General features: G+C 38.7%; 1 protein-coding gene across 1 annotated transcript in view; it reads left to right on the plus strand.

Moving 5' to 3' along the window:
* UBE3C (ubiquitin protein ligase E3C) overlaps positions 1 to 14,659 on the plus strand; it is a 68,410-nt gene extending 53,751 nt beyond the window's left edge. Inside the window, exons 19-23 of the mRNA XM_083871838.1 lie at positions 242 to 454; positions 7,717 to 7,905; positions 8,003 to 8,069; positions 8,935 to 9,065; positions 12,162 to 14,659. Coding sequence (XP_083727964.1) covers positions 242 to 454; positions 7,717 to 7,905; positions 8,003 to 8,069; positions 8,935 to 9,065; positions 12,162 to 12,332 — 771 coding nt within the window. The 3' untranslated portion in view covers positions 12,333 to 14,659. The remainder of the gene's footprint in view (positions 1 to 241; positions 455 to 7,716; positions 7,906 to 8,002; positions 8,070 to 8,934; positions 9,066 to 12,161) is intronic.
* The last annotated feature ends 5,776 nt before the right edge of the window (positions 14,660 to 20,435 follow it).

Consider the following 20,435-nt stretch of genomic DNA (forward strand, 5'->3'; position numbering starts at 1 on the left):
AACATAATGAATTAGTGAGATTTGAGACCTTGGTATTTCACAAGAATATTCACATCTCAAATTTTAGATGAATATTTTTAAGTTTATGCAATATTTGAGCTATTTCCATGCCAGAAGAACCTACTCAGGCACCAAATTAAGACAGTATTACTCAAAAGTTGAGAAATAGACAATCATCTTTGGAGTTCTTGCATGTACAAGAATAAAATATAATGTGCTTTTAATTGCTTTTGTTTTTCAGGCTCTTTATGAAAATATGCTGGTGGAGCTGCCATTTGCTAGTTTTTTCCTCTCAAAATTACTAGGGACAAGTGCTGATGTTGACATTCATCATTTAGCTTCACTAGACCCAGAAATGTACAAAAATTTGCTTTTTCTCAAGAGCTATGAGGGAGATGTGGAAGAACTTGGGCTAAACTTCACCGTGGTAAATAATGACCTTGGGGAAGCGCAGGTAAGAGTGGCTTTGAATTTTTTTCTTTTATCTCTAACTGATGAATCTTTACTGTCCCTACAAAGTAATTTTTAAATTTAAATATGATAGGAAACAAGTGTTAAAGGTGCTGTGAGACATCAGTTGGGATTTGGACTCAATATTTGGAGTAGAGACTAACTTTAAAAATAACTTTTGATTACTTAAAAGTCTGGTCTTCTAAGGAGTAAGCTGCAGAGATTATTTTCTGACAGTCATACATATAAAGTTCTATTGCCTGGGAATGTTCTTGAACAAAAATGTGTTGTTCCTTCAATTGCACTTGTTATAATAGCAAAATTTAGATGATGTGTAAACTACAGAAATACTGCTTGGATTTAGAATTGCAGTTAGCAGTTAGAAAGGTTTTAAATAATAATGTGAGATAAGCATTGTCTCCTTTATCTGTAATTTTCAAAGTAAGAGAGCATGAAGTTTGACTAACATTTTATTTTTTTTTACCTCCCCCACTTTTTTTAAGGGTTGAGCTGCCAGATTAGTCAAAGGGGATAAATGGCATTCAGTGCTTCTGAAAAGCAGTTCCTTAGGTCCTTAACTCTGAGTTTTTAACACAGTTGCACCATATAATTTGATTACAGCTTTTATTTGCTCTGTTGTGTGTACTAAAGATTGCTCATAGTAGAAAATAAATGTCTCTAGAGCTCTAAAAGCCTGCCTTAGTCTGCTAATGCAGGCAACCTCTTAGATAAAGTCTTTTGTCATACTTCCTTTTTAATTTCTGAGGATTTTAAATTGAGATTTTCAAACTTACTCTTGATTATGGCATATGACTGGGTGAAAAAAGAAGAAACTGACCACATAGTGATGAGCAGCAGCATCTGAACTCAGCCTCCTCTCATGAGGAAGAAACAGAGGCTCCAGAAGGGGCTGAGCAGTGCTCTGGGGTTTGCTGCTCAGGACTGTGCACGTCTCCAGTGCAGCAGCACCACTGAGATCCACTAACCTGTCCTGGAAATCGGTACCTTTAATTCTCTGCTGCTGCTTAAGTCAGAGCAAGTCTGCTGGCCAAGACTTCTGCTGGAACAGGCTTGGATTTTATCTTAAGATAAAATTTTATCTTAAGATAAATCCAACAGGCTTGGATTTTATTTTACTATTCTGTCATCTATTTCCTGCAGTTTTGGAAGATCCTAGAATCTGAATTGCATTAAATTTTAAAATAGTACCCTCAGATTTGGAGTTCCTAAAGCATACTAAAGGGGAGGGGCAACAGTTGCATGATATAAGTAATGTTTAATATTAATATTAATAAACATGTGCCATATGTCATTTTCCTCCCTGGATTACATTCCCTGTATGAAAACATCTGACCTGCACTGTCTTTAGAAAAACACTCAAAAACTTGAGATAAAGGTGTGATAAAGATGTACCCAAAAGCACATTCTTAGAGTGCCTGCTCTGTGGTACTGTGTGCTCTCCATGGCTGGTACTGAGTCTGGAGGACTCAGACATTGGGGTCTGGGGTGCAAAGCACCCAAAATGGCAATCCCAGTATTACCTGGGATTTTAAACAGTGGGGGGAAGTCTTAAATTCTAAACCCATTTATTTAACTCGGCCTAAAGCAATAGCTTTGTTGGTCACAGCTAACACAAATCCAGTTTAGTATCCAAGTAAAATGTGGGCTGTGGCTGCTATTTTCAAGATTTCTGATTTGTAGTTTTTTGGCATAACTTTGAAAGAAAGATTTAATATATTAGTGAGTTACTGAGTAACAAGATGAATATAAGTTAGAATAAATATTCTGATGCTAGTTTGCTGGTTTTTTTATACTTAAATAGTGAACATATTACCCACGAAGTATCAGCCTCTTCTTATGGGGCTCACTCTATGTCAGTGTAGTTCAACAGAACCCATTGGTTCTTGTCACTCTCTTCTGCCTTTAAATGCAATAAGTCTCTTTTTATACTTCATTTCATTACCTTAATAAACCTCATATGGATAAATACATTTTTTCTGCTATTTGACTTGTAACCATTGCATACTAATTGATTGTGCCAAGGTAAGGCTAATTCACTTTGGGAAAAGAGCTTAATTTGCACTCCTTATGTTGAATGTACATTATATGTAGTTTTCAGCTAAACAACCACTTTAGTGTTTAATAAATTAGTGCCCAATAAATGCCTCATAAATCTATTGTTGTAAATAGCTGTCCTCATGACAGTGTCCATCCACCAATTGTGGCACAAAAGCATTATCTGCAATGAAAGACACATTCAAAAGGGGCTCTATTGCCTCTGTCAGTAGTAGAGGTAGAAATTCTATTATCAGTGTATTGATTCCAATCCCGTAATGTGCTTTTAGACCCCATTAAACTATTGTCAAAGTGCATTCACCAGAAGTTGAAAAAGGTACTTAATAATTTGCACATTAGAGCTGCTAATTAGGGGAGCTATGCCATCAACCTTATCTTCCAACCCCAAATAGCTTTTGATAAAGGTCTATCTAATGCAGTGATACCAGCCTACATTTCAGCTGTTGGGCCTCCTGCAGGAAATGGTGGCCAGTAGCAAAGTCTCAGAGGAGGTCAGCCTGTGGTTACAGGTCTGTATATTGATTTACTTTTATCTTGTAGATGAGATGGTTATGAAAGGTCTGGAAGAATAAGGTTAGCAATTTTAAGAAAATACCTTCTCTTCTCAGATCTTTCTCCCTCCCCTTCTTTCAGTGAGGAAGGCGAGTTTTGTGGTTGTCCAGCGCAAGAGGGAGATGTAAATACTCATTCCTCTTCCTTCAGAAATGTTGGATACTGTACTTCAAAAACTCTGCTTGAGTGCATCAGCCTCAAACACTGATACTTGAGAGTACATGGATCACACGTTGGGTGTGACCAGAAGAGTCCATAAATAAAGATGTAAAAGCACAAATTCACAGAGAAGCACTATGATATATATGGCAGCAGTTTCTATGAAATCCGTATCATACAGAACTTGGTTTTGGAACACCTTCTTGGGTTTTTTAAACAGGTGTGCATGCCATTGCTGTCACTGAAAATATGCTGACTCACCAAAGGGGAATTCTTCAAAGGGGAATTCTTTGCCTTTAAATATTTATGGGGGAAAATTTTGAAGCCTTAAAAAGAGCTTTGAAAGTTTCTGTCTTGACAACCTCTTTACTAGAATATAGTGGCTTTGATGGATGATTTTAGAGGTTTTTCAGCAGCAAAGTAATTAAGCTGAGGCTGAGCCTTGTCAGGCAGACTTGTAACACTTACAGAAAATGCACTCTAAGGCATTCATATGCAATCTCCTACCTGGATCTCCTGCATGAACATCTGGAAGGCAGATGACAGGGAAAAGAATAAACAAACTTAATTGACTTCTTTTCAAAATGGGGAAAAACTGTAGGGGTGATGTGAACAAAAGTGATCAGAGCCCAAGAGAAAAGATAAAAGGTTCTCATCTTGTAGAAGTTGTTGAATATCTATAAGAGCTTTATGAAATTGCACTGGAAGCTCTGTGATTCTGTGAAGGGGTACTTGTCTTATGTCTTCATATGAGACTTTTCTGTCCCCTTTTGGTATTTTCCCTTCATTTTGAAGATGCACTTCATGTGTAGGGAATCAAATTTGTCTGAATGATCTGAATACTTACCTAAATTATATCTATGGTTTGATTGCTTTTATTTAAAATGCTTTTTGTTCGTTTGTTTAAACTTCGATCTGCAGGATAGAAAGAGATTACCCAGAGCTGTAGTTTCCTCGTGTGACGGACCCGGGTAACCTGGGTTATTGTCTTGCCCCATCTAGTGGCCAGAACTGGATGGATAAAAATAAAAAAGAAGCTGACAAAGCATTTAAGATCTATTAAGTTCTGCTATGGCCTTTTTGAAAAGGAACTCTTCAGCAATAATTTGTGACTTTTAGAATTAAGTGGGAATTCTACAATAGTTCCTTTAATGCCATGAAAACACTGAGGGCATCTACCTTTGCTTTAGTTTCATGCTTACCAAGTGTTATTGTTTGATGTTTTACAATGTTCTTAGCCTTTTTGGCATAATGTATTTATTATTTATGTTCTGTTATCTCTTTTGTTTTGGTCTTGGATGATACTTGGACAGAACAGTGATAAAATTAACCTCACACTGACAAATTCTGAAAATGGAATAGTTCGGTCTCTGGAAAATCGCAGGAAATGGACTTAACTGAGTCCTGTACCTGTATTTGTGGCAGTGCAGGGCTCTGGGGAGGAAGGGGAGCTACAGAAATGTTGCTGGATCAGAAATCAAGATTTGCTACTTAAAAACATAAAAATAAAAGGAATAATTTAAAAGGATTAAAAAAACCTGAAACAACTTTGTCCTGCTATTTTTAGAAACCTTTGTTTTCTAAAAATAGCAGTCAGAAAGAGTGCACCACCTTTTTGTTCTTTGTTTTGCAGGAAGAACTTTATGGGGAGAGAATAGCTTTATATTATAGAATGAATACAGTTTTCCTGACATCCCTAGAGCACTGTGGAGCCAGTGCTATTACAATGCAAATGGAAATTAATCTGTGTCCCGATCTCTATTTGCTGGCCTGCAGGGAAGGTCAGACATCTTACTTCACCTAGTGCTGAGATGAATCTTAAAACACAGAAGTTTTCTAGAACACTGCCAGTAGTTCCCTTTAGCTATTTTAGGAAGGAGGACAGTTCAAGCATCTTTTAGTGTAAATACTGAGTTCAGAGAAAATGTTGAATGCACATGAAGTGATATCTATTAGTGTATTGTTGGTGTCCATATTCTTAAGAGATGCTTTATGAGTTAGGTGATACAAATATGCTTTAATGCATTTTAATATGGCCTAATTCAGTGTGTCCATACCTCAGAGAGAGGGATTGTACTAAATGGTGTAAAAAACCCAAGGGATTCTGCAGTTCTGCAAAACAAGTAGAGAAAGTTTGTAAGTGGGCAGATAGTGAAGTATTAGTAACATTGAGGTCACAACACTGATCTGTTCATGTGAAACATCACTGGTTGCTCTGGTCTTGTAAAGCTAAAGAAGACAAGAATTTAAGAAATAAGAGAAAGCTTTCTGGTCTTGTTAGGCTTTGTAAAAGGTATTTTATAGGAGGAAATTAAAAAATCTGTCTTCAGTTCCATGTAAAAGTCTCTGGGAAGATTAATGAAGTTGCTGCCCATAAGCAATACATCATGGATATATTTGAGGAGGAGGGAAAGAGCTGATTAAGCTCTTCAACACTGACATAAGGACAATGGGTATGAACAAACCTTACCCATTGGATTTGAAGTGAAAATTAGAATGTTTCTTGTCAATAATTGGATTAATCTGATTATTAACTTTCCAGCATCAGTAGTAAAATTACTACAGTGGGATGAAACACAGAGGGCTCAGCAGTGCAGGGGCCCCTTCTCATCAGCTGTTTCCACCATGATATGGAAGGTGTCCCACACTTCTATTAATACTCCATGTAGACTTTACCAGTGAAAATACCCTCACCCTCAGGCCAGCCAGTGGCCCCAGGCACAGGCCTGGACCCTCTGGAAATGGTCCCTGGCTGTGTCCCATGCCAGGCTCTGCAATGGGTGATCCCAGAGAGAGCCCTCCAGGGTCTTGTGTCCCTGCTTCTTGTCAAAGGGAGCAACATAATGTGTACAGGGTGTGAAATGGTGTCACCTACACTGACACCTTCCTTTTGCTTAATTCTTGCAGGAGTAGGTTTTAATCATAATCAGTACCTGCACACAGACATGGTGAAGTATTGATGAGGTTTTTTTACTGGAGGTGTTAACAAAAGCCAGAAGCTTGCAACTGAAGGATTAAAGTGGGAAGTAAGACATATTTTTAGCACCTATTGTATTTCAGCTTGTGGTAGCTTATCAAAGAAAGTGGTAGATACTCCATCACAGGATTGCATGTCTCTAAAAATGTGCTCTAACTCTTCTGTGGATTTATGGAATTAAATACAGGAATCTCTAGACAGAATCCTCCGGCCTGTGTTACCTGGGAGGTCAGGATTCACAGATCTTAATGGTTTATTTTGCCCTAAAGAGCTATGAATCAAGAAAAAAAATCTGAATGCTCAAAAGCACTGTGAATTTTTAATCATACCATTTTGCACATTGTCCTTAATACATGAACAGCTTGCATTATTAGGTAGCATGTTAGAAAAGAAGCTATTCCATTGTTAAATTCTCTGTGCTCTAAAGATGTCATCATTACCATATACTGAAGTGCACAGTTGGTTTAAATGAAGAAATTGCTGACTCCAGAGTGTAGAAAAAAAAAATGCAACCAGCTTTTGGAAGAGTTCAGAAGGTGACAGTATCTTGGCTTTTCAGGTTTTTTTAATTCTTAAGTAATCTAATAATACCTTCCAATTGGGCTGCTGCTGAACAAGATTAACCTCATGTAATAAAGAATAGAATATGTGAAGGCCTATAGTGTTCTAATAACAGCTATCTTTGAACTTGGTTTATATCTTAATGCAATTACAGTATCTTTAGTTTTGGGGTTTTTCTTTAAAAATTCTCCCTTCCTTAGGTACCTTGGTGTACTTGAAGGACAAAAGTAGAGCTTCCCAGTAGAAAAACAACACTTAGGCTTGATTCATTTGGTTAGTTTTTTACTTTCATTGTACTAAGTATGTACAACAGTACTTTTTTCACAGGATGAATTGTGAATGCTGAGCATTCTGCAAATCAGGCTTGTCAGACTTGACTTTTAACTCAGCAGACATTGCTTTTACCATAATGTGACCCTGCAGAATTCACCAGCAGCAGTTAGGGAAGAGCCCAGCCAATCAAGCACAGCTTCCCTAATCCATCTGCGGGGAGAGTGTTCTGTGTGAGCTTTGTGGTGTTACAGGCTACTTTCCCTTCCAAGGCACTTAGCAGTGAAGCTGTGAGGAGCTTGCCAAGGAGGGTATTTTCACCTCAGTTCTTGTCTGACTTGCATTGGTGAATTTGGTGTTAGAGACAGCTCCTATGAAAGGGCTCTGACTGTGCTTTATCTGCTTTCTGGTGATAAAGCATGGGGGCTGTGTGATGAGCTGCATTTGTAGCTGGAGGTCTGGGTGCACAGAGTGTTCTTACACATAACACACAAACACCTACCTTTGTAACTCTTTGTAATCTTCTGTCTTCCTTTGAGGTGAGTATTCCTGAACGTATTCTACTCAATTCAAATGGGTACATCACTTACCTAGAGTGTTTTGCAGCCCCGTTTCACAGTTAGGGCACAGCAGTGCAGTTCACCAGGTGATGAGAATGGCTGTGTTTGCAGGTGGTTGAGCTGAAGCCGGGTGGAAAGGACATCCCTGTCACCAGCGCCAACCGGATCGCGTACATCCACCTGGTGGCCGACTACAGGCTGAACAAGCAGATCCGGCAGCACTGCCTGGCCTTCCGACAGGGGCTGGCCAACGTGGTCAACCTCGAGTGGCTCCGGATGTTTGATCAGCAGGAAATACAGGTACTTCTGCTTAAAGCTGCACAAAACTATTGCTCTAAACAGAAATAACTACTGATTCCTGCCTGTAATGTAACGGTCTAATGTCCTTTGCTGTTAGGTTCTGACTTCTGGTGCACAAGTTCCTATTAGTTTGGATGACCTTAAATCTTTCACAAACTATTCAGGTAAGCATATTTTGCTTAAGTACAGAAAACCTATTGTGATTGACATGGGAATAACCTGAACTTGCTTTTTATCCTACCTTTTAAAGAAAAAGTTACAGGGTCATTCTTGTTACCTTTGGCCAAATTTGGTGGATGTGCCTAAATTTCAGAAAATTGGCTAAAATTACAACCCAATTTTATAAATGGTGGGAAATTGAGAAATGCAGTTTCTTTTATTCACATGCTTAAATGCAAGTTTATAGCCAGATAATTTGAGGGCGTTTCTTTTCTACATTAAAGTTAGTCACTGACTGTGTCTGATCTGAAAATAAGTCTGCAAATGACTTTGGGATAGTAGTTTCTACTACCCCATCTAGATGCTTAGCATTTCTTAGACAGTCTGAAGAGAAAGATCATGTATTTTCCTTGTGAGAAATGCAAGGTATCTTACTTCATTTGTCCCCCCTGTATTTATTGTGAAAGTAATCAAAAAGTAGCTACCAAATCATCAGTTCACATCTGGGCTTACCTCAGGGTAGGTGGATTAATTCAGTAACATCCTGGGTCTTGCAGATTTTGCACACTCTAGGAGTGAATGGCAATAATCTGAAGTTACTAGCTAAATGCTAAACTAAATAAAATTAATTTAAAATAGGATTCAGTGAAGAAAACTGCATTTTAGAAGCTGAGGGATATAGTAGCCATAGGTAAGCAATGAAAGTGAAATTGCAGTGATGACAGATCCATCTGTAGGTACAGGAAGTTAGCAGTACAAGCCTGCTGGTTATATTTTCCCCAAACCTTCAAGATTGATGCTAGGTTTTCTGAAGAGTTTATTTCTTACATAAAACTATTCTAGCTGTAAAGCATTTAAATCTCCTTGTAGGTGGCTACACACCAGACCATCCTGTAATCAAAATCTTTTGGAGGGTTGTAGAAAGCTTCACTGATGAAGAGAAACGCAAACTACTCAAATTTGTAACGAGCTGCTCTCGACCACCTCTTCTAGGGTTTAAGGTATGTCCTCTGACTTACTGGCAAGCTGTAGAAATGCCGCAGATGTTGGTCCAAGTTTTTCTTGTCCAGGAATCTACAGCTTGAGAATACTCGTCCGTGTCTACAGAAACAGCTTCAGAGTTTGCATTTGCATATATAATAAGTACAGTTTTAAAATATGTAATGGAGCATTCTGTTGCTTTCTATTTTAACTTTAAAAATTTTATCTATTTTTAATTTGATAAGCTTGCAAATCACTGGTTAGAGCACTTGCTTTGTGTGATGGAGGGTTCTTGCTAACATTTCATGTTGGGCAGAAGCAGAGTTGCTACCAGTTTCAAGCAACAGGTTGAGTTAAGCCTAGTGTCTTCTAAGTCAGGCAAAAGAAAATTTAAGATATAAAAGCAGTTATTAAATTTGATCCTCCTAAATTAACCATTTGAAGCAGGACATGCATTTTCTTTTCTTTTAATTCCCATTTATCTGCTTATAGCTCACAGCTCATTACCCTTAACAGCAAAATATTTAGCTGCAGTCTCCATATTACTATTTATGCAGAAGCTTAAGTACAAAGAAAAACCTGCTGTACCGCTGATAAAACTAAAGAGAGGCCAAGGCAAGGTGAAGACATTTTGAAACTAAGTTCTGGGGTTGTTCTACCCATGAATTTCAGTGGACTGCAAAATTTTGGCTAAGAACCAGCCATCACATCATTTCCTCTAAAATGTGGGAAAATTCAGTGCTGTGTGGTGGTGTTACCATGTGGATGGGCAACATCCTCCATCTTCAGTATCTGTGATCTATGGTTTAGCTACACTCCTTTTATAGACATCTAGGATTGGAACTAGCACTTCCAGTTGGTAATTGGTGTGACTGTTCTGCATGTCAACTTCAGGATGAAATGAGTCATATCTTAGACTCCCCAAAACATGCTAACCAGATCCCCTTTAACAGTAAAGAGTGTCCATATATATGGATACTGTGGACATGGCTGTTGAATCACATGAATCTTGGGTATTTGTCAATTGATTTATGTGATTCCTTATTTGAAAGTCTGCAGACTTTTCTCCCAAACCCTCAAGTCCATGCAAATATCACTGTATAGTACTCTAGCAATGAATAGGATTTTACAGGACAGCAGGAAAAGCAATTTTCCTGCTGGATGAGACCAAGACAGAACAGTGCACATCGGTCACATGAGGAAGGGAGAATTGGGAAACAACTGGGGAAACCAAGTAAGCAGAAGTTCCCATTTGTTGTCAACCTCTTTAATTACAAGGGGAGAGGAAGAAATACAAATGTAGGTACCCAGCTTTGAGCTAGCCAGTGTGATGTTTGAAGACATTTGAAGAGATGGAGGAAGTGAATCAAAAGTCTAAAAATATTAAGGCTGACAGTGACACACTTGAAAGAAGCTAAATGTGGAATGGTGCAGTTTGTGTGTTCACTTGGGAGATGGGCCACAAACTGCCTGTAACGTACATGGCTAGGAAAAAATGTAAGCAAATTACAAAAATTTCAGCATGAAGGCAGTAAGTGAAAAGCTGAATTCACTGTCCAAAGGGCTCAGGGACATGCAGGAGTGTTGGCAGAGGAAAGCAGCTGAGAGGGCATTAGGGCTGCTCTGCTGGGCAGTACTGCAGGGTGGCTGCAGCAGCACCTGTTAACAGGGATTTACCTCCAACCCAGGGGCTTGGCAGGAGGGGTCTGCCAGAAAGGGCAGTGGGTGACTGGTGGTGTCATCAGCAGGAATGTCTTGGTAGCCCATGACAGTGCCACTGTTTGGAGCTTTGAAGGTGCAGAGTGCGAAGCCACAGGAGTGCTGAGTATTGCCAGCCCAGTAAGCATGAGAATGTGTTTATGTTGATGGGAGACATGAACACAAACCATCTTTAAAACAAGTTTGCACTTTTAGTGTGTGTACTGTATTTTTTTCTGGGAGAAACACAATTTCTGGTTCTCAATCTGAAATTTTCTGTGTATGCATTATATTGTGGGACCAGTATGTTTTCTTCAAGTTAGTGCATGTTGATTTAAGTTATGGTCTTGACAGTCATAGTTTATAGATAACATAGTCTAGCTTTGCATCATTTAAAAATATTAACCTTTAAATTGCCAGAGTCAGGTTCAGAATAACATTTACTAAAGCTAATTAAAGTTTAATAAGTTTAATAAATGTGATTGTTACGGACCAAAAAAAAAAAATCATTAAAGTGTGGTTGAAAATTGTTAAGTTCCAATCAGGTCACATAATAAATTGGTGATACTTTTCCCTTCCAAACTATTGCAGTTTCCTGCTGTACAGTATTTAATTATGCAACAAATGGTGCCCTTGGCATGACATTTCAATTTAGAACTCCATTTTTCCATTTTTAAAGCTGGAGTAGGGGAATTCAATTAGCATTTTGAAAGGAACACTAAAAATGCAACATTTTAGCCATGAAATACTTTTAAGGCCTCCATTTGAACAATAATTTAGCTTAGAATCTCATTGACCTTTTGCCTTTGGATTTTTTTTTTCCAGTTTCTAAAATCAGAACTTTTTTTACCTCAGGCAAGCATTTGATAAAATGAATACTATCTTACCAGAAAAAGCAGTGCTTTGGAGGTAACAAATATATTTTTTTTTCACTATACTGTTTCTTGGAAGAAGATAAATAGGATATTATTAAAACAATTAATATTACATATAAAATTTTTTAAAGTGTGTTCTTCAGATCAGTAGTTAACACATCAGAAGAATAATCAGGGTTTACAAGTTTATATTTTACAGACTCACTATGCATATTGATAGTATGTTTTTGCTGCACTGTAAATTTGTATCATAGACTCTATGAACAAAAACAAGTCATTGTATTTTCCTTAGAATCATATAAATTGCTTTGTGTATTCCAAATTAGGATTTTGTTGGGACAAGGCAGAGGGAGACACTATACAATTCGAGAGTGGTTTTGGTGCTATGAGGAATGAAAGAAATGCCATTTGAGTGTCATTGTGACAGGTTTTCATCTAGTGATTTACTTCATAGAAATGTGTGCCAGCTGCTACAGAGTAGGTTTTGGCTTGTGTATCTTTTTTTGATATGTGGTTGTTTTCTGTTTTGGTTGCATCTTCCAGGAGTTATATCCTGCATTTTGCATTCACAATGGAGGACCTGATTTAGACAGGCTGCCTACTGCCAGTACTTGCATGAACTTGCTGAAGCTTCCCGAGTTTTATGATGAGAACCTGATGCGAAGCAAACTCCTCTATGCCATTGAATGTGCTGCTGGATTTGAACTCAGCTGAGTCCAACCGATGCTTATTTGGATGATCTGCAGAAGAACGAACCAGTGCCTACTCTATAAGCAGCACCCATACCCAAGCAGTTTTAAGGGAATTCTGTCTTCATTTCTGCAGCTCTTGTGTCTTACCAAATGCCCTCAAATAGGTTTCATTTCTAAACACGGTTTCTTAGTTAGCTTCCATTACTGAATATTGCGTTGACACTGCTTTTATAAATCAAAGCAATGAATGCTGTGTGCAGCGTGGCTGATTTCTGTGTTTATGTGAAGAAAGAGCACATTTAAAGAACAGTGACATCTCAGTGAAATTAACCAAAGATGAAGCTTTGGCTTTGTGCTGTTCAAACATAAATAGTTTTGCAAACTGGCAATAAAGTTGTGTACTGTGCGGTGCATTGAGATGAGACAGGGCTAACATCCTGTAATTAATCTTTCAGAAGGAAGGCAAGCAGATGTTTGCAGATATCCCAGAACTGAGAGGATGAAAATGCTCATTACTGACAACCTAACATCTTAACTTACATTGTAGAGTTGTTTACAAATCACAGAGAGATGGGCAATCACCAATCATATGAAGCTCAACCAGGGCAAGTGCTGGATTCTGCACCTGGGACAGGGCAGCCCTGGCTGTGTGGACAGGCTGGGGAATGAGAGGCTGGAGAGCAGCTCCACAGAAAGGGATCTGGAGGGTCCTGGTTGATGGCAGGTTGGACACGAGCCAGCAGTGCCCTGGCAGCCAAGAGGGCCAACCCTGTCCTGGGAGCACCAGGCTCAACATCACCAGCCAGGCAAGGGAAGGGATTGTCCTGTTTTGCTCTGGGGCAGCCTCACCTCGAGTGCTGGGGGCAGTTCTGGGTGCCACAATATAAAGAAGACTTTGAGCCATTAGAGAGTGTCCAGAGGAGGCCACGAGGGTGGTGAAGGGCCTGGAGGGGAAGCCATGTGAGGAGTGGCTGAGGGCACTTGGTCTGTTCAGCCTGGAGAAGAGGAGACTGAGGGGAGACCTCATTGCAGTTCCAGCTCCTCGTGAGGAGAAGAGGAGAGGTAGGCACTGATCTCTGCTTTGTGGTCAGCAGGGATGAGACCTGAGGAAACAGCATGGGACTGGATTGTGGAAGATTCAGGTTTGGTATCACAAAATGGTTTCTCACCCAGAGAGTGGTTGGGCTCTGGAACAGGTTCCCCAGGGCAGTGGTCACAGCGCCAAGTCTGCCAGAGTTCAAGAAGCATTTGGACAATGCTCTCAGACTCTTATTCTGACTCTTGGGGTGTCCTGTGCAGGACCCAGGAGTTGGACTGGATGATCCTGATCAACCCCTTCCAACTCAGCATAGTCCATGATTCTATGATAGTTGTTGCAGACCTGATTTTGTTTTATACTACCTTCCCTCAAGAAGATAGGCACTGAGATAAAATGGGTGTAATATTCCATTTGTGCTTTCTGGAACACTTTGAAGAAAATGGATTCACATTATTTTAAGTTCAAGCTTTGCTGCATCATTACCACTTGGACACTGTTCTGAATGGATGTGACTTTCCAGGTTTTCTCTGTCCTGTTTTTCTGTCTTGTGCCTGTACAGGTTTGTTGATTGGTTGGTTGGTTTTAAATGAATCAGTCTCCTATTGCATACACAGTACATACAGAAATCACCACTTTGGAAAAATATACATATAATAATTATTAAAGTTATTTGAACCAAAGTTATCAGGCTTTATCTTTTATATTTGAAGCCTGTGGTGTTCACATTCCTTCCCCCTATAATTTCTTTCATCTTAAATGCCATAGCTGTGCTGTAGACACTAATCAAATAATTTTTTTTATTGTGATTAAACATTTTACATCCATTTTCCTGCAATATTTCTGCTGAGAAAAGTAAGTGGGAATATGCTGCTTAATATAATTGGATATCTGGGGAAAAAATTGCTCTCATATGGAAGGAGCTGATCCTCTAGTAGTAGGCACATCGTAGGATTTCATATGCAAACTCCAGTGAGTTTAAAAAAGGAACTATAGTTCAGACTGTAAGATTCATCAATCCATCCCTCTGAACTTTACTTTTATATTTTAAATCATCAAAAATTACAATCAAATTTGTACTCATCTCTTATGCAAAAAAATATTTTGCTGTTACTGGAAACTCTGCTGGATTTCCTATTTAATAAGCAGTAACCAGCAATATCCTTTTAAATGTGGGGAAACTGAGTGGTTTTAAGATGTTTACTAGTAACCATATAAAAATGTATAATTTCCTAATTGGGGTAATAAATGAAGTGTTAAAATACTATTTGTAGTCTTGATGTACAGAAATAAAATGATTGGTTTTCTTTTTGGTTTTGCTTTAGGCTTTTTATTTATGTTAAATGTTACATATTCAACCTATTCTTTATCCCAAATTCCTTTCTTGTATATTTTTCTACATAAATTATGAAACTTGTAAAGAAGTTGAAAAAGAAATCAGTAATAGTGAAACTGCCTCCTCCTAATTGCAAAACCTGAACACTTCTTTTAGATAGCATTATTTATTTTAGAACCTAATGCTTTAAATATTTTGAAATTATTTTTCAATTCCATTATTTTGCTACATTGGGTAGTGTTGTATCTGTATTTTGTAAAATTAAATTAAATTTTTCTATTAAATATTTGTATTTTGAAGATTGTGTTGGAGTCATGCCAAGTACTGGTGACTGGTAACGTCCCCTTTGTGCTTTTGAAAAGGAGCCAGTGCCCACTATTGCTGTCTGTGGCCAGGAAAGCAGCGGGTGCCACAGGGAGGGTAGGCTGGGGGAAGTGTGACTTGCACAGAGCTGTAATTGCAGGAATCACAGAGCTGCAGGAACCTTCAGGAGAGAACTTGAGTTTACTGACCATACTCTGATGTTAGAAACCTTCAGGAGAGAACTTGAGTTTGCTGACCATACTCTGATGTTAGAAACCTTCAGGAGAGAACTTGAGTTTGCTGACCATACTCTGATGTTTTATTTCTTCGGTCTGCAGCACTCAGTGATGTCTGTGTGTGCTGTACATGGAGTGTGACACTGCACAGACAGGGCATCAGAGCCATTGTAGCCCCGAGCTTCCTGGGCACAGGCTGAAGGTCTGTGCAGCTTCACCACCCTCAGAATCCAGGCTGCAGTGAGAGGAGAGTGGGACTTTCCTTTGGCAACCAGTGCTTCCAGCTCTGCCAGCTGTTTCCAGAGAGGCAGGATGAAGCACGAGTTCCTGCTTTTCAATGATTTATTGCTGGATATTTTAAAGAACAGGAGATGAAGGCATGAGAGGTAACAGTCGTGTCCTGAGAAACGGGAGTCAAAGTGATCTCTTGTAGCACTTATGTAGCAAGAATTGTTTCTATATGAAATTGGATTTTCTGGATTTTAAAAGAAGAGTGAACTGTCCCCCAGTGGTGATGCTCCCAGAGTTTAGGTAGGCAGAGGCAGGAGCACTCTGCATGCAAGCAACCTGAAATATTATTGTAGATTTGATCATCAGAATTATAGCAGTAATGATGAGTTTGGGGTTGGTTTCCGTCCAAGACGGCCCTTCCTTAAAGTAAGTTTCTGTATTATGGTGTTTCTTCCTCTTAATTCAATACTTGCTTTTTGACAATGCAAGTATTTTCTGATTGGTTTTAGTTTTCAAGTAAGTTTGGGTTTGTGATTTTGTAACCTGTTCTACAAACATTTTTGTCAAGGTCTGTATGATGGAAGAGTTCACAAATTTTTCATCTTTACAAAGTTCAAAGGCGTTAAAAGTGGAATAAAGAAATAAAATCAGCACTTGGTCTCTTTATTTCAGTGAGAGTTTTTCCAGATGGGGGTTCAGTCCTATTAGGTGGATTAAAAAAAATAAAGCACAGCAAATGAAACCAGGAGTAATTGACCTTGTTCCTAATCTCTGTTGTCTTCCATCATGGCCCTGAAAGCCAGACTTGTATAAATGTCACAAAATTGATTTCTAGGGAACATTTATATATCTTCAAAAGAGGAAACATCTTCCTCCAGTTTCAAGTGTAATCGCTGAGTTGACAGAAGTTCGATTTTAATAAAGATATCTTCAGGTATTTTTTGGGGAGGTGCTCCATAAAAATAATAAAAAATGAGCTTCCTGATGCTATTAGTAGCAATGTTGAAAATTTTTTGGCATCACTTGAGTAATATAGCACAAGCATCCTCATTTAATCCTATAAAGGGGTTTGGAATTTAGAGAAAACATGTTGAGTGCAATGAATTCATACATTTCAGTTTCTACCAAAAACTATTAGTTAAATACCAGCGAGACAGCACATATTCTTAGCACCACTGAAAAACAGTACAGCACAGAAAAAAAAAAGAAGGAGGAACGTTTGTTTGACCTGTAATATTGTTCATATACATGAATCTGTGTCAATAATGGTCTGTGATGTAAATGCTTGTTACTTTTTTTTCCATTATGCTTTTGCCTGTCAGTGAAGAAATTAACATGGTCTGTAAAACTGATCAGGATACCTATATTTTTATTGACTTCTGCTTTTGTGAATAAAATAATTTGAGTTTTCTTGAAACTCTGCAGAAACACTTTCATTTTTTGCAGTAAATTGGGCATTCTCTTGTTAAAAACTGACAGTATTGAATAGGTTCTTAAGGAATCTAATATTAACTGCTTGTTGGTCTTGAGGTTGGTACCATTGGAACTGGCCACCCATGGGGGCAACGGAGTCACCATTCACAGAGGTGACTTGTTAAAATTCCTGGAGATGTGTTACTGAGGGACTTGGTTCAGTGTTGGGGTTGGCAGCGCTGGGTTATGGCTGGATTCAGTCATCACTGAGATCTTTTCCAGCTTGAACATTCCTATGGTTCTGCTATGGGATGGATCATAGCTTCAGCTTCCGAGGTGTGATTTCCCACTCTGCCAAGGAAGCTGCAGGTCTGAGATTTGCCTTTGTTTCAGGGTGTTTTTCAAACAATGCACTTGCTCTGCTTTGTAAAAACTTCTTCAGAATCTTTGGGAAGAACTCCGTGGATAGGAGTCTGAGATGCTGTAATTCATAAATTTCTTTTTCAACTGCTTCTGGAATTCTAGCACTTGTGGGGCTCTTTTAAGGTTCAATTTAGTTTTTATCTCCTTTGATAAATAGACTTACCTGTTTCCATTTGCTTATTTATTATTTTCATTGCTAAATACACTTTTAGTTCTACTTTAATATTGATAAAGTTAGTATTGTGCATATTTACTTTTGAATGCTTAGAAACAGCAGCATATATGCTTCAGCTTACCTGCTACTAAAAATGCAGTAAACATAAAACTACAGAAAACTCTTCTTGTAGGGCATTTCCTAATTTATAACATTAATAAAAGCACAAATGCCCATGGATTTGTCCTGTTTTTTGGTATGTATCTGGTAGTCTGGAAAGGGCATTAAATTTCTCATGTGTGTAGAGAGACAAAACAAGGCAAAAAGTGATCATGGAGTTACACAAGTTGAATCCATTACAGAGAACACAGAATGGCTGAAGTCAGGAGGAATGTCTGGAGATCACCTGCTCCAACTTCCTGCTCAGAGAGGGTCACCTACAGCAGGCTCTGCAAGACCTTCAGTTGTGGAGTTCTGAATGTCTTCTTGGACAGAGAATCCACAATTTCTGTGGGCAACCTGTTTTCAGTGTTCAATTAACTTCACAACAAACCCTTTTTAATCAGGTTTAAACACGTTTCTTGTATTCCAGTTTGTGCCCATTGCCTCTTGTCCTGTGGGGCAGTACTAAGGAATCTGAGCCTTCTCCAGGCTGAACATCAGTTCTCTCAGCCTCTCCTCATATGACACTGCTCCAAAATCTAAATCGTCTTTCTCTCTGCCTTGCTTGTTAGTGAACCCAGCAGCATCTTCAAAATACCTTTTGAGGGCTTTGATGTGACTGGGGACTGAGATAAATGAGAGTAAATCTCTTCCTTGTCAGATTCCTGTGGTTGTTAATCAGTAGCACCTACCGGGTAGGGTTGGATTTAAGATTTTGTGGCTTTGCTTTTTCAACTTCCAGTGCTGCTTTGACTTTCCAAGGATTTTGCAAATCTCTTATCAATGCAAAATAGCAGACTTGGTAAAAACTGAGCTCTGAATTATTTTCACTTTTTTTTTTAATAGATAGGATGCTAAAGATTGATATAAAAACCATAGGACTGATGTTAAATCACCTAAATGTGTATTTGCTTCTGCCACCAATAGTATCAAACACCCAAGTGCAGCCTCCTGTGCAAACTCCTGTATTTTGACTGTTTGCTGAAGGTCCCATAGCCCAGAATTCAGCAAAGCACATCAGACAAACAGGAGAAATGTGGGAATTGTGACTGGCAAAAAATGGGACATAAAGGCAGGCATAGATGTCGTGCAGCTTGATTTCATAAAGGAGGAGGGATGTCAAGGGATGAGCTCTTCTCGTTTGATGGTTAAATCCTTGCTACATTTGTTGCCAGAATAGTTGCTCTCCAGTCTGGGACTAAGCCTCCCTGTCCATGGCTCTGCAGAATCAAACATTCTGTTTGCAAAGTTGGTTCATGTATTTATAGGAGCAGCATGCTCAAATTTCCTACTATATTTAACATCATTCTTTTCTGCATTCCCAGAGCAGCTGTTTGTTCATTCTGTGTAACATTTAACTGAAAAGTAGTTTTGCATTATTTCTATTTTATTATTTGTTTATAGTTACACATAGTTCTTGATGGCTGAAGAAAGAAACAGGCATTCACCAGATGGTGTTATTTCAGATCCTCCTGCTACTGCTGCTTTCCCAAATGTTAGACCTGGGAAAAGTGTCTCTCCTCAGTTGCTATGTAGTTTTGCTGTATGTTGTCAAACAAACCTTCTGAAGGAATTGTTTCCTTCTTGCCCTTATATCTTTACTTAAGAGTAATTATTTTCATTACAGCTCTGTTTTTCTTTTTTTTTTTTTTTTTTCCACTCTTCACTTTCAGGCAAACAGCAGCAGAGCTCAAAGTTCTGCAGAGAGATTTTAGGTATAATTATCTGGTAGATAATTATCTATCTGGCTATTGATGAAAAATTACATAGAATTAACTAATATTTGGCATTGTCACATAGACAAAAAAGCATATCCCTGATCAAGTTAATGAACATAAATGCTGATCAAGCTGTCCTTGCAAAGAATGAGCACTTGGCATAAGCTGTGAAATCGTCTGCCCCCAGTAGTTCCTGGGTTGTTGTGTGCAGACCCCAGATAATCAGCAGAATACATCTGATATTTCAGGAGGAATTGGCAAAAACATGGACTATGCTGAAGTGGTTTAACCACTCTCAAAAGCATCCACTTAGCTCAGGCTTTTGAGCACAAAGAGGAGTCGAGATAAACTTGCAGCCTCTAGATTACCTAAGACACACTGCACAGATGAAAACTGGCAAGAAAACACTGGGGAATGCAAGTGAAAATGGGTTATTTTGTGCTTTTAATGCTTCTACTGAAAGTTTTAAACTCCAGGTGTATTGCCCATATTTCAAGTCTAATTGTTTCTGATAAGCTATCAGCAAAAAGTTAATGCTTATATTTAATTAAGTGGCACTTTCCAGAATTACTTTGCCTGCAGTACTATAATTAGATGACGTGAGAACAGTCTTTGATACATATGCTCATATTCTTTGTTAGCACCAAAAATAGAATCTGTAAATCTGTAAATAGAAAAACTGGATGCATTAAGCAGCAGGGCAGAGCAGCAGGCTAGGAAGGCCCATTACCGCCTCAGGAGAACTAATATTAATGTCTCTCTAATGCAGCATTTTTAAGCATTTCTTGTGTTCTGATGGGCTTTATATAATTGACCTCCATAAATCATAAAAGATGGTTTAAAAAAAAGAATCTGGGAACTATGTGAATTGCTAATACCTCCTGGAATGCTGCCACATTATTTCCATCATTAGGTTGTAGCTACCAGTTAGGCCTGAATTCATCTCACTTAACTTGAGGCATCTGTGAGGTGGCTGTCGAGGCATTTGGGAAGAAAAGGCAGCCCCGGGGCAGAGCTCTGGCCAGCAGTTTCTTGTTTACTGAAAAACATCTCCAAAGAGGGTGGAATGAACTGTGCCCTGCAGGTGCCCTCTCCTCCTCTCTCTCTTCACAG

The sequence above is a fragment of the Zosterops lateralis genome (genome assembly GCF_965231275.1).
Source record: "Zosterops lateralis genome assembly, chromosome: 1".
Classification (NCBI taxonomy): domain Eukaryota; kingdom Metazoa; phylum Chordata; class Aves; order Passeriformes; family Zosteropidae; genus Zosterops; species Zosterops lateralis.